Raw genomic sequence first — 15498 nt, 5'->3', positions numbered from 1 at the left:
GGGGCCTGAGATGAAATCAGAACTTGGGAGGTGGGCCTTAGGAGGGAATTAAAAACTCTCAGTTCTCTCTGGGCCTTGATTTTGGAGCCTTTGGGTCACGATGGAGACAGGCAGGAGTCTAGTGGAGACCACAGAAGGTCACTGACACAATGCAGTTATATTAAAAATAAAATGATTTCATCTGAGATCATGAAACCTGAAAAGAAACTTAAAAACAATAACCTGGGCAGAGTTTATTCAGTTCTATTCTCAGGACATGGTATAAGTTTAAAATGAGAAAAAACAATTTATAAAACACTTACTTTACTCAGTAAGTTAGTGTATTTTGTATAAGTTTAAAATGAGAAAAAACAATTTATAAAACACTCAGATTAATGTATTGGTGGGTGAAGAAATTGCTGAACTGAAATTACCTGGGTTGGGATAGGATTGTGTGTCCTTGATTTCATCACTTGCTCACCATTTGCTCCCCGGTCTCCACTAGCACTAGCACACTACCTGGCCCACACTAGACGATCAGTCAAGAGTTGGTGCATGAATGATCCCTCGTAATTTTCAAGGTATTTCCCCCCCGGGTGATTGACATTTTAATCATTAACTTATTTAATATTCAACATCTGTTGGGAAACACTGATCTATAAAATGCCTCTTGGTGTCACTTGTGGATGGGCCTCATAAACAGGCCATTAAGGTAGCTGAGTTTGGCGTTTCTCACATTTTTATAACCAGCCCCTCAAAACATATTCCTCCTGAACCCCCTCTCCTACCCTATTTCCCATGCATCTCACTAGATATTTGGCATTTATGTGTCTACTTCTATTTAGGTAGAATTAATCATCCTTACATTGTCATGTCCATATCACTGTGCCTGTAGTTATTTATTGTTTTTATGTGCTCGGTCATGATTTCTTCATGATTTTCTTGTAACCTCATTGTACTGTAAGTATTCTAATGTATCTGAAAATGTGTTATACAATGTGAAGCACTGACCAAATATTTGGTATTAAAGCTACAAAGCTAAAGTCAACATTCTGAGGACGATGGGTCAACTTAGATTGGATTCTTTTTAAAATTCAATGTCTACTTATGGTATAAGAAAACTCAGTAGAAGTGGAACAGGAAATGATCACGTGAAGGTAAGCCATGGTTACAGATACACTTTGTACTACAACTGGGGTATTAAGTTTACTCAGTAAGTTAGTGTATTTTGCTCAGCTTTATGTTTCGTTGTTTGAGAAACACAGCATAAGATGTAGAATTAAAAGCCAGCCTCACTGCAATTTATTTTTATAGCATAGTGCAAAACAACCAAAGCTGAAAGTACATTTAGGCACTGAGACTTAAATCCCTAAAGGTAAGAAAGTAGTTCCATAAGCAGCTGTGATCAGGGATTCTGAGTTTATTTGCTTGTGGCAAAAATAAAAGTACCGACTCAATAAGTTTTAATTTATAGGCATCTACACCAGATAGCCTTTGGGCACTTCCAACAAAACTGACTAAAAATAAAATCTAGTAAAATAAAACTTAATCTGCCCCATTCTGCATTCACATCAGGGAGTATAAATTCCCCAGCTGGCTAGAGGAGTGATTTCTCCATGTCACCTCTAGGTTCTTCCCTGGAATGGTAGCTTTGCTCTGCTCTAGAAGAGACTCTTATGATTGGCTACATTCCTGGACACTTGAGCACGTGAAAGAGAAGCTAGGGATGGTCATTCCACCCTCAGAAGGTTTTCGGATAACCACGGCTTCACCTAATCTGTGGTCATGCAAACAGTCAGAGCTTCTCTGTTCTTACCCATGGGTAATATTATTTGCCCCTTTTCTCTAGCAGCAACATCCTTGACATATTCATATATAAAGTTTTTATATATATATGGTAATACATATGTATGTATATACATACATATGTATATATGTGTGTGTGTGTTAGGGGGCTGGTACCTAACATGTACCTGAACAGCAACAAATTCTATGATTCTAGCACTGGATATATGATCTCCTGAAAATCCTTATTCATGCAGAATATAAATAATAGAACAAAAAGACAGGTGTGTGGGCCTGACCTTGAAAAGAAGGTCTTTTCATTGCAGGGCCTTCTTACCTCACATTTTCTTCTTCCAGGGTCTCACTTGTGAATTCCAGTATGTCAGCAGCTGTCCCCACAAACATAAGGAGAAGTTGAGAGAGTTGATCCCGAGTAATCCCGCCTCCAATGGGCAGAAGCCATCTTCCAATTATTAGCATTAGCAGGAATGTCTGATGGAGTCCCAAAGTCCAAACTTTCTCGCATACTGTAGATAAGTTATTTACAAAAACTTTGGCCTGTTTAAGAGAAATGTCATACAGACAGAAGGATTATGAGCTACCACCTTAGAGAGAGAGGCCTTCTTCACCATGGCTGTCAGTCAATAGTTAGCTTTTGTGGAAGGTCATTTTCAGAAAATGATTCTTCACTTAATAAAGAAAGCACAACTCTTTTCAACTGAACATGCTAAAAAAAAAAAAAGCTAATGTGGTCCTTAAAATGGGGCAGCCTTATAACTGAAAGTAATTTAAACCTTTCACTTACTAGGGGCATTGTACTATATGATATTTTAAAAACCAATTTTGCAATGTTTTATAGATAATTTATCATTTCATCAGTCTCTGTAACCAGTATAACACATAGCAACATTTTAAAAATTCCATATTAAAATTTTAAAATTCCTGTATTTTTCTTTTATAGATTTCAAATTGGAATTTACTAATCTGGTAATATTTTTAGCATGGTACAAATCTTCTCTTTTGATTTTTATTGCTATAAAACACTATATCAGGGCTTCCCTGGTGGTGCAGTGGTTGAGAATCTGCCTGCTAATGCAGGGGACACGGGTTCGAGCCCTGGTCTGGGAGGATCCCACATGCCGCAGAGCAACTAGGCCCGTGAGCCACAACTACTGAGCCTGCGTGTCTGGAGCCTGTGCTCCGCAACAAGAGAGGCCGTGACAGTGAGAGGCCCACGCACTGCGATGAAGAGTGGCCTCTGCTTGCCATAATTAGAGAAAGCCCTCGCACAGAAACGAAGACCCAACACAGCAAAAATAAATAAAATAAATTAGTAAACTCCTACCCCCAACATCTTCTTAAAAAACAAAACAAAACAAAACAAAAAAACCCCACTATATCAAAGGAGAAAATATAAAAAAAAAAAAAGCTAATGTGGTCCTTAAAATGGGGCAGCCTTATAACTGAAAGTAATTTAAACCTTTCACTTACTAGGGGCATTGTACTATATGATATTTTAAAAACCAATTTTGCAATGTTTTATAGATAATTTATCATTTCATCAGTCTCTGTAACCAGTATAACACATAGCAACATTTTAAAAATTCCATATTAAAATTTTAAAATTCCTGTATTTTTCAAATAGATTTCAAATTGGAATTTACTAATCTGGTAATATTTTTAGCATGGTACAAATCTTCTCTTTTGATTTTTATTGCTATAAAACACTATATCAGGGCTTCCCTGGTGGTGCAGTGGTTGAGAATCTGCCTGCTAATGCAGGGGACACGGGTTCGAGCCCTGGTCTGGGAGGATCCCACATGCCGCAGAGCAACTAGGCCCGTGAGCCACAACTACTGAGCCTGCGTGTCTGGAGCCTGTGCTCCGCAACAAGAGAGGCCGTGACAGTGAGAGGCCCACGCACTGCGATGAAGAGTGGCCTCTGCTTGCCATAATTAGAGAAAGCCCTCGCACAGAAACGAAGACCCAACACAGCAAAAATAAATAAAATAAATTAGTAAACTCCTACCCCCAACATCTTCTTAAAAAACAAAACAAAACAAAACAAAAAAACCCCACTATATCAAAGGAGAAAATATATAATAGTGTTTATTCATTACCTAAAAGTAAAGAAAGAGAATAACTATAAGGTTATTTTTACTCTGAACATTTAACATATTATTCAAAAATTCATAAGCTAGCAGCCAAATTTTATTCTGCCCCTATTCTTGGACTCTGAGAAAAATTTACATCCCATTCATGTATTCTGGATGCCATCTCTTGCCCACTTAACTTCCAAATAACTTTGAAAGTATATTATTGGCCCTATCAGTTATGATCTCTAAAGACTACAAGGGTGTAGATCTTAAGTGGATTGGATAGTGATTCCAACTGATGTATACAAGTGACTTAACTGTATCTGTGCAAAATTTACTTACCCCTCTTGATCACGTGCTGATGTCAAGTGTCAAGGTTAAGGGAGGATAAAAGACAAGGCAGGATGCTAACCTGATTGAAGCCGTGAGTGAAGGTCAATAATCTTTCATTCGCACACTTCTTTGAGACTTCTCATACATTTTATTTAATTCTTGGAGGAAGCATACTAGCAGGGTTAATATTTTCAATTGTCAGATGATAAACTGAGAGACAGTGAGATTGATTTGTTCAAAGTGATCTGGGTAAGCTGTGATTGAAGCTTGAAGTAGCTCTGTTAAACCTCACAGAATCTGTAGCCTGTCTTATTGTTGAAAACATGGTTCAGTGGTAGGGGCCTTGGCCTTGAGTCTCTCCAGTATATCATTTTCTAATAGGTCATGGTTAGTTTGCCAAATATCAAGCATGAGAAGGACAAACAAGCGATTCTATTTTGGCTGGAAATCTCCCCTGATTTATTAACATAAACACCTAAAAAATATATAGGGCAGATCTCAGTCTTTCCATTGTATCATTCCTTCACAAATGTATGTATCTCTCTTTGTACATAGACTGTCTGATCTAAGTGTTAAAGGTTCCTTAATACTGCAGGTTAAATATATTTATTAATGTATATAAGATATATATGCCTATTATTGTAAGTTAAATATGTTTAATAATATTTTTAAATACAATTATCTTGTGAACTCCTGAGCCAAACAATTGGCAAATTTCCCTAGGAAAGAATGAGCTGAAAGGTATAGAGTATGTTATGAAAGGGTGATCTGCTAGATCCTTTAATATACAGTGAGAAAGCTCTCACCGTCTCAATGAGATCATCCGCTCTGTTGGTTTGTTCAGTTGACAACAGAGTTTGATTGAAGTCTTCTTTGGTGCTGGTGTTCTTTGACATTCCTTCAGATTGGCTACTGCAATACTAAGAAGTGTTTTAAAAAGCAGTATGTCAAAAAATATCACAGTAGGTAGAGTTTAAGATGGCTTCAATGTGTCTAAGAGGTTATGAGCAAATATGTGACATTTCATAGTATACATAAACATTTCTGAAAATCAGAATATAGGCTTGAGATAGAAAACCACTTTTCAGCTAATATGAGAAAAGAGTCAACTATACGTGTCTTATTTTTCCACAAGTCTATGAGATGCTCTGAGTTCATTGTGGAGAGCTGTAGAATTTATGGATCGATCACTGTGTTCCCTTCCTTGGACCCTGGATCAATTATAAAACAAACCAACAACCAATGAAAGCACGTATGATCCTGGTCAAAGCATTCATTCTAAGATTTTGTTTCTTGTCCAGAGGCCTCTTTATCTAAAATACCATTTTGCTACTACAGATAATTCAGTTACTTTCAATCATGCCTGTTAGGCACTGTAACAACCCCCCCAAATAATAATAAATTAACATATTCACCCACCAACATATACATCTTGTGTCACTTTAGGAGTCAGTTTAGGTTTATAAAAAATTTAACAATAGACCTAAAATAAATGGCACTTCTTCCCCTTCTTGTTCTTTCATTTTGCATGCAAATTTCTACAAGTGAACTGTGGATGATTTATACAGCCAGATGCTGGGAATCCGAGGTACAGAAAGAGAAGAAAAAAGTACATAAGAGAGGAAAGGGGTGGCACTTGAAAATGTAACTGTAGCCAATGATTATTTCACAAGTGGGTAAAAAAAAAATATATATATATATATATATGGTTGATTTTTTTTTAAAACATCTGCAGAGCAAACGTACTTTTGAAACACATACACACGCACAAACACACACACACATGAGCACACATTTGGATTTAGAGAGAAATTATTATTTTTTAAATGCTAACATTGTGAGAAGTGTATTTTTCTTAATTATTCTGGATACTTCATCGATCATTCTATGAGCTACTTGGAAAAGTAGAAAAGAAAGTCTGTCAAGAAGCTATTTTTTTCCTCCCTTCCATCAAAACAACTAGTGTTACAGGTGAAATGACAAGAATAATTAAGAAAAATGGCCATGTGCCGTAACTCTAAGAACAAAAGTGCAGTTGTTTGTACCCTTTTTTTTTTGTACAGCTAAGGCTCCGAGAAAGGATAATAAAGATAACAAATTAAATCTTTGAGCAACAAATCCTCATTGCAGAGGAGTTTTGTGACTCTATCTAATAACCTAATGTTCAACAGGAAACAAATTTGACCACTTCTCTTACAGGCATGAAAAGCAGATTGTATATTTAAAATGGTGACCCTGATATGTTTTTTTACATTCTTATCACTAAAAATCCATAGACATCTTGTTATTTTTAAAAAATCATCATCTATACTGCAGCATAAGATAACTTGATAGCAAATAGTTTTGTAGTTCGTGTTATGGTATAAAGACCTGAGTCCCTCTTTATTCTTAGAACTCTATTTGTTATAAATTGATACGACTTTCCTTTAAGTGGCAGCTGCCTTAGGACTGCAAAGAACAGTGGGTTTGACTCCTAAGACCTAACCTGACTTATATTGTTTTTATGGTAATATTGTTTACATTCAGCATTGTATAAGTGAGTTATGTGCATGATCTGGGTGCCAACAAGTCACTTTTTCGTGGGCTCTGTCTTAAAACTTTTAATAGCTTCAAAAGTACTCCGTTGGGTCAACCAGACTGTGACACCATCAAGACCAGAAAATTTCCATTGCTTGAATTGTGCCACTTCATAAATAGACTTGACTAAGAGTTAAGGTCATAACTGTTGTCATAAGCATTTTGTTTCCATTCAGGTAGACCCAGCCAGATTCAGAAATGAAGGTACAGAATTGATCATCTAGGGGAAATGTTTTCATGAAATAGGTCAGCGTGTTTTTCAAATGCCAAGTCATAGGTTAGAGCATTTAGGGTATAGAGTAAAGGGAAAATGTGAAAGGAAATTAAATTATCCTTTCCCATCATGAAAAATCCAGATGATTTTGATGCAAATTCCTGTAACACATAGAACACATAATTGAGAAAGGCAGTGTGGTTTAATGCACTAGGGCTCAAGACTCAGGTTCTAAGCCCCAGAACTGTGGTTGATTAGCTATGTGGCCTTGGGAAAATTACTTAACCCTTCTTAGTCTCAGGGTCCTCGTCTATAAAATAGAAATCCATATACCATGTCTAACTTAAGAAGTTGCTGGGTGTATAAATGAGAAAATGTATCTGAAAATACTTCGAAATGAAGGGACTATATGAAAAAAGTGATTATTATCATAACCAAAATTTCCTACATGAATGGACTAAGAATTTCTCTACCTCCCTTTATTCTGCCATTTCTTATTCCTTTAAACGCAATTCCAATACTTTTTTGTCTCTCTCTCACTTTTTTCTACTTCTGTCTCTGCCCAGCCTGCCCAATTCAATCACTGGGCATTCATTTTAATTCTCAGTGTCAAAATGAGTCAAATCCATTACTGCTAAAGGTCCAATTTCTTTTGTAGTATGAAAATTAGAGAGGTACTGCCCAGGGCTCAAAAATCTTTTTTTTCTTAAAAAGAGAGCTTTTGGTTGCATGCTATTTGTTGTAATAGGATTGGACCTGTATATCAATTAACTGTGCAATGCATTTATATTATAAAAGCATTTGGGGAAATGAATTGTTATTGTGGATGATAGCCACGTCATAGAATTAGATGTGAAGGAAAAAAATGATTCAAATCACCAGAGCTTATTTTCATATCCTTGAAAGCAGTAAGTAGTAAGGAAATTGAAACAGTCCCCTAATCCTTATGGTACAGTTTTTAAAAGCTATAATAACTTGAACCAACCAATCTACTGTGACAAAAATACTTTTGCTACAAACGTGTAGAGAGTCTTTGACTTCAGTGTTTTTTAAACAGGAGATTTAGGCAGACAAATGTTTTCTTCATGCCTACATCATTGGTACATGCTTGTGGAACTCAGAAATAGTCTACAGAACTAAATTCCCCTCTGTGTGCCTAAAATTTGGAGCAAGCACTTTCCAGATAAGGTTTGAATATCTGAAACGTATATCAGAGGCTTAACTTTGCTATAAAATGACCAACTGTAGCAAAGAAATCTGTGAAACAGTCTCACATATTTTACCAGTAAATGTCCTAAAATAATATTATAACTACTGTAAAACATATGAACCTGTAACCTGCACCCTGAAGATGTGACGTCCAGGCTGCAGTCTGATGGACTTCGCCAACTGGCACCCCCAGTGTTGTACAGGAGCATTTACAACAATCAATGACCGAATCCAGCCTAGAGCCTGCTACCTAGGGTTGCCCAGGCAAGAAGCAACTCACTTAAAAATCAGTACCTCCCTCTGTATCTCCCTAATATAGATTAGGGACTCTTATTGGAACCCACTGTTTGTTTTCTAGGTCAGTGTGGTCTTAAAACAGAGAGCCCACCCTTCCTGACGGTAGGTCCCCTGGCTCCTCTCCTTTACCCTTATTTCGGGACCCTAGGGTGAAATTCCTATTTTACTGAGACAGTTCATAGGACCCTCAAAAGTGAATCTCCCGTAACCTGCAAAGCCTGTGTTTTAAGACACACTACTTCAAATAGCCCCTCCAAGTTTGATTGTATTTGTATAGCTGAGTACAGATGATGGGGTTTCTTTTCTGTTTCTGTTGTCCCTAAAAATGTCATTTTATAGGATGCTAGATGACTGAGCCCTGCCCGTTCTTAGCACGATAACTCGTTGAAGCGGCAAGGGTTAAAACCAGAATTGTATATCCCCATGTGAACCGTAGCATATTGGAGGGGAAGTCTTAAGCACAAGATCTCTAACCCAAATTGTTAATGAATGATGTAGTCTTAAATCTTAAATGAATGCAACATTTTCATGGGGTTTTACAGATCACGGATTCACTTCCTTTTTGCTGAGGCCTCTTACTTATTCAAATCTTGATAACTCCAGTTCCTTAGAAAAGTGCATTTCTGACAGAAATTGGATTATAATACGAATGTGGTTTATTGCTGAGTATTTCACTTCCCTACTTTCCAAAAGGACATACCTGGGTCTCATGGTGCATTTCAAGAAGCCATAATGATGGAACAATGCTAATCAGATATAAAAATATGGCTGGTGAAAACCTGTGAAAGAGCAAAAAAAAAGATAGCTCAGCTTTTACAAAATTTTTGAAAAGAAAACAAGTGCACATACCCTGACCACACTGAGTCAGATCATTTTATCTCAAGTGTTTATTTCTAAGGAGGAAAAAGCATTATGTGATTCCTGCCATGTGGATTATAGAGAAACAAAGTAACTGTAAAAGGCACTAGCAGCTGTCATTCTCACTGAATTTCTAATCCAATTAATAGATGTTAATTTTAATATAGTTTAATGGGATACTGCCAATTAGTTTCACGCACAAAACTGCATATTTTGTATTTAATACATTTTACAAAAAGCAAATACAGCAACAGTAAATCTTGGATTTTTGAACATTGTCCTTTCAGAAAGATGGGCTACATTTTTCAACATTAACCTGAAATTCTGAGAGCTCAAATAGTAACGTACAAAAAGACAAAAATCAGATGATATATCCTGAAGGAAATCAACTGGCTTTGTGTGTTTCTGCTAAACCCGGTACAAATAAAATACAGGCACATCTCATTCTATTACGCTTTGCTTTATTGCACTTCACAGATATTGTATTTTTTACAAAGTGAAGGTTGCTGGCTACCCTGCGTGAAGGAAGTCTGTCTATCAGCGCAATTTCTCCAACAGTATTTGCTCATTCTGTGTCTCTGTGTCACATATTTCAAACTTTTTCATTATTATTATATTTGTGTGCTGATGTGTGATCAGTGATCATTGACGTTACTTCCAAGACTCACTGGAGGCTCAGATGATCGTTTGCATTTTTAAACAGTGGAGCATTTTTAAATTAAGGGTATGTGCACTGATTTTTAAAACAATGCACACTTAAAAGACTACAGTATAGTGTAAACATAACTTTTAAATGCACCGGGAAACCAGAAAATTCATGTGACTTGCTTTATTGCAGTGGTCTGGAACTGAACCTGCAGTATCTCCGAGGTATGCCTATACCAACAAACAACAGGTGAAGGGTTTGGTATTTTTTTAAAGAGCTATCTATATTAATTATTTTCAGACTCAAAATTCAGAGGGCAATTCAAAGAGAGTGCTTTTGTTTGTAGTCAGACACATCAGGTTCAAATGTTAGTGTTGCCACTGACCTCTGTTTGCTTCCTAATCCACAAAATGGGAACAGTCCTATATTAGCTTAGGCTGCCATAACAAAATACCACAGACTGCATGCCTTCAACAACAGAAATTTATTTTCTCACAGTTCTGGAGGTCAGAAGTTTAAGATCCTCACATGTCCTTTCCTAAGTGCATACACATCACAAGGACAGAAAGAGATTTCTCTCTCTCTCTCTCTCTCTTTTTTTTTTTTTTTTTTTGTGTTTTTTTTTTTTTTTTGCGTCACGCGGGCCTCTCACTGCTGTGGCCTCTCCCGTTGCGGAACACACGCTCCGGACGCGCAGGCTCAGCGGCCATGGCTCACAGGCCCAGCCGCTCCGCGGCATGTGGGCTCTTCCCGGACCGGGGCACGAACCCGTGTCCCCTGCATTGGCAGGCGGACTCCCAACCACTGCGCCGCCAGGGAAGCCCCTGTTTTGTTTTTTTTTTAATTTATCTTTTGGCTGCATTGGGTCTTCGTTGCTGCATGCGGGCTTTCTCTAGTTGCTATGAGCGGGGGCCACTCTTCGTTCCGGTGTGCAGGCTTCTCATGGCAGTGGCCTCTCTTGTTGCAGAGCGTGGGCTGTAGGAGTGTGGGCTTCAGTAGTTGTGGCATGCGGGCTCAGTAGTTGTGGCTTGTGGGCTCTAGAGCCCAGGCTCAGTAGTTGTGGTGCACCAGCTTAGTTCCTCCGTGGTATGTGGGATCTTCCCGGACCAGGGCTCGAACCCATGTCCCCTGTATTGTGGCATGTGGGATCTTCCCGGACCAGGGCTTGAACCTGTGTCCCCTGTATTGGCAGGTGGATCCTTAAAGGCCCTCTCTTCTCTTCTTATGAGGCCACTAATCTTATTATTTTAGGACCCTACCCTTATGAACCTCATTTAACCTTACTGACTTCCTAAAAGCTCTGTCTCTAAATACAGTTACATTGGGGGTTAGGGCTTCAACATATGAATTTGGGGAGAACACAGTTCAGTCCGTAGCTGTCACATTTATCTCACAGGAATTTTTATTATACAGTTGACCTTAAACAACGTGGAGGTTAGGATCACTGACCTTCTACACAGTTGAAAATCCACATATAACTCTGTAGTCGGTCCTCTGTATCCACAGTTCCACATCCGCAGATTCAAACAACATGGGACATGTAGTACTATAGTATGTATTTCTTGAAAATAATATGTATATAAGTGGACTTGCACAGTTCCAACCCATAGTGTTCGGGGTCAACTGTACTTTCTATAAAGCAGCGCCTGGCAGAGTTGGGCATTCAATAACAAGTAGCTACTACTAATATAATTATGGGACATTGTGCAATGACAACATGTCCTTAAAAATTTGAAAGAAGATGAAAATTACATACTTTCCAAATTTATTTCTTCCAATTTCATTTAATTTAGATTGGAATCTTGCTTTATGAATCATCTTAAAGTCAAAATTGTAAGTCAATATAATTTTATTAAAATACTTTTAGTACACATATGTGATGGTTTAAAGTGACCTGAAAAATAGAAATGTTAATTGCTCAAAAATAGAATTGTTTGTGATGAAATGCTACTAAATTCATACTGTTATAATCCAGTGGGGGAAGAAGTGAGCAAACCTAAATGCAGGAAAATTTTTAGAATGGACTTTTTAAAGGCTGTTAACCCTTTCATTAATATCTCCTTTCAACTTCTGAGAAGAAGAAGGGAGTAAGGGCAAAAGAAAGAGAGTCTTTTAAAAAAAATCAGTATTTAATATGTATAGCTGATTTACTTTTGTTATAAAGCAGAAACTAACACACCATTGTAAAGCAATTATACTCCAATAAAGATGTTTAAAAAAAATCAGTATTTAAATGGACACTACCCTACCTTTGAATTCCTGCAAAAAATAATTTTGAAACAAAGGGGTATGCGTCATGATATTATTAAAATCTGATTTAGACGATGGCTGGGCTGCAGCAAGATATCAAAAGCCCCCATGTTGAACATGCTTTCAAAAAGAAAAGGAACACTTAATTCTTTGACCTTCCATATCAAGGGAAACATCAGGAGAGAATATTTCCTTTGTGAAATTGGGAAAGGAAATGAATTCTGGTTGGAGGGACAGTCGGAGGGAATATGTAAATGTCTGTTTGGATACATCAAATGTTGGCTGGACTGCAGTTTTGTTGACTCTCTTGGAATTAATTTTGGGATTAACTCCCCTAACAATACTGTTATAATAATCATCTAGGGAGACTCTAGACTGAACATAACATAGCTCTTGAAAGAGGTTAAGGATAAAAAAGAACAATAACCCTTAACATCTTCTATGCATAAGATTTATTTCTGTAACTGAAAAAAAATACTATCCTGGTTCAACATATTTCCTCTAATTAGGAATCTAGTTATATTAGAAAACAAAAAACTTCCAAATCCAGGATTTTCTGTGCTGCTTACTACAGAAAATCTAAATTCTCTCTCTGATATTCAAAGCCTCCATTATCTAATCTTACCTCCCCTTCCCCTTCCTCTTCCTTTACCACATTCTATCAAGCTGAGCAACTCAGTAGTTTCAACCTGCTGTGTATTTAAAATGAAACAAAACAAAATGTTTTAAAAAGTTTCCCTCACTTCAGCCCCTCTTCATCAGACCTATTTGATGTAAGTGAAAAGGGGGTGGGAAGAGGGAATCACATTTAACCCTCCGAGAATTAATCATATTCAGCTCAAGAGTGTATGAGTCCATAGTCTTTCTCCCCCTATTTCCCACCCTCTTAACCCTACACCTAAGAGGATTTGCTGGAATTTCCAAAGGCTTCCAGGTAGAATTACCAACGAAATGCCTAGTCTGCGAAGTGGTCAATAGCAAATGACAATCAGTTAGTTGTACAACTGAAATTTCTTTTTTTTTTAAATTATGGAGAAAATAAGTCTCTATAATCTAGAGAAGTATTAAAACATGTATGATAGGTTTTATTTGGGACATGAAGAAGACATTTCAACCATATGTCGCATATGTTTTATTGGACCATGGGTCCCTGTTAAGAGCAAAGGGCTCTATTGCCCCTTCAGCTTGGTCCATCTGAGAAGAGAGGCTCTGACATGGTTTTTGGAGCAAACGTCCCTTCAAATTATGACTGTCTGTTTTGGAAAGCCCTCCTCTTACGTCTCTACCCATCGACGTCCTTCCTGTATTTTGCAATATAGGACTTAATGGCAGCAGTTAATCTTAACTTGTATTTCTCTTGTGACCCAACACATTCTCCACTGTTTTCTTGTTGTGTGTATATATGACTTCGCTTTCCTAAGTTCCTTGAAGACAGATCCTGAGTCATATATATCTTTATGTCCCTTCCCTCTTCCCTCTCCTTCATTTTTTCTCCTCCTCGGTGGTCTCAGGTGTCTTTTTAAGTCTTTAATTAATGTCTATTAAGCAAATACTTAAATGCTTGAATGCCTGAATTTATAAATAAAGGGAGGATTGAGCAAATGAAGTGAATGGAGGCTGCTGGCATCTACGAGGACATTTTCTTCCCATTTCAGCGGGTCTGGTAACAAGTATGCTCCCCTTATTGTGTCCCTTGAGGAACTGTGACACTGTGGTAGCATTTTCATGAACTTGAGAGACCCAAACTTGAATCTTGCCTCTTCTATTCATTCATCTTTGGAAAGTCGCTACCTTTCCTGAGACTCAATGTCCTTGTCTATGGAAATGGGTATAATAATATCCACCTCATAGGGTGGTTGTGAGGATTAAATAAGACAGTGTTATGAGCTTGATACTGTATATGCTCAATACATGTGAGTTGCTGCCTTACCCAGGCTCAGCTCTGCAGATACACTCATGGCCACATATTCAGCACCTACACTTAAAGCGGACCCACAGAATACCTGGTTAGAAGATTGTTTCTTCAAATAACTTAAAATCAATCCCATTTTTAAACTATGGTTCTCAAAGCCAAAGCTATTTGAGACTCCCTGAATCAAGGGAAGTTGTTTGCAGTGCTGTGGACATCATTATGTCTAACTTCACGTTCACGGTTAAGGCACTTACTGTCACACAGTCATGGTTGGCGTGGGCTTTTTGCTCATCATGACTTATAAAATGCTGTACCATCAGCACCCTGCCTACCTCTTGGTCTCTGTTGCTTGCATTCTTCCTCACTGTGCTCCTATAATGGTGTTTTCTTTCAGTTCTGGAAAAAAGCTGAGTGAGTTCCTAACTCAGGCCTTCACACATGTATTTCTCCCCCTTGAAATACCTCTCTCCCTCACTTTTCACCTGATTATCTCCTTCTCAGAATTCACGTCAGCTCTATAGGACTCCACAGAAGAGCTTTCCTTGTCCTTCCAGCCTAAATTAGATCTCCTTGTTACGCTTGTTCTATATATAACACTCTTCACTTTCACCCCATACAGTTTCAAATTTTATAACTATATATATGTATATGTATATATGTGTATGTGTACCTGTGTTCACTAATTGTCTCCCAGCAATTCTGAGTAATATTGGAGTGGCCAAAAAGTGCGTTCGGTTTTAAGTAAAAATAAAGGCCGCTTTTCATTTTCATGAAGACCTTTATTGAACAACGTATTCACTAAATGAACGAACTTTTTGGCCAACCCAATACAAGCACAGAATTGTGTCTTGTCTGCCCAACATTATGCCCTCAGCTCCTTCCACAGTGTTTGGCACATGATGGGCTCCCCCAAATAGTCAGTGATTTCATAAGGTCCTAGTTGATTTATAATTCCAACTTTCTTGACACTCTGTTGCTGGTTTGACTAGAAATCTCTTTTTGAAATATCATCATAAATTGATTTATGATGAACTAATTATTCTGTTCTTGTATAAATTTGGTATTTTTTTGCCACTACGAAGGATTTTAATATTTCAAGATGACATGTAGCTGTTACTTATTATTTTGAAGGTTTGTCATATTCTTGATAGCTCATTGTCAGTGATTCATTTTTGGAGCCAAGGAGAATGTGAATTCTAAAAATTAAAAACTAAGCCTGATCCCACCTTTTTCTGGGTAATTTACCGAATTGCATGCCCTTTCTTAGGGGCTACAAATCATTTTACTCCAGTTTTCATGTCTTAATTGTATCAAAAGTAAGTAGATACCAGCCACAAGCACT

General features: G+C 37.6%; 1 protein-coding gene across 1 annotated transcript in view; it reads right to left on the bottom strand.

Moving 5' to 3' along the window:
* TMEM26 (transmembrane protein 26) overlaps window positions 1–15498 on the bottom strand; it is a 48197-nt gene that overhangs the window by 20278 nt on the left and 12421 nt on the right. Inside the window, exons 2-4 of the mRNA XM_024765194.1 lie at window positions 9191–9269; window positions 5000–5113; window positions 2102–2322 (exon numbers count right to left, since the gene is read on the bottom strand). Of these exons, the coding sequence (XP_024620962.1) occupies window positions 2102–2322; window positions 5000–5113; window positions 9191–9269 (414 nt within the window). The remainder of the gene's footprint in view (window positions 1–2101; window positions 2323–4999; window positions 5114–9190; window positions 9270–15498) is intronic.

Source organism: Neophocaena asiaeorientalis, unplaced genomic scaffold, assembly GCF_003031525.2.
Source record: "Neophocaena asiaeorientalis asiaeorientalis breed wild unplaced genomic scaffold, Neophocaena_asiaeorientalis_V1.1 scaffold183, whole genome shotgun sequence".
Classification (NCBI taxonomy): Eukaryota; Metazoa; Chordata; class Mammalia; order Artiodactyla; family Phocoenidae; genus Neophocaena; species Neophocaena asiaeorientalis.
Note: the sequence above shows the minus strand (reverse complement) of the source record. Positions and strands in the feature narration are given on the sequence as shown.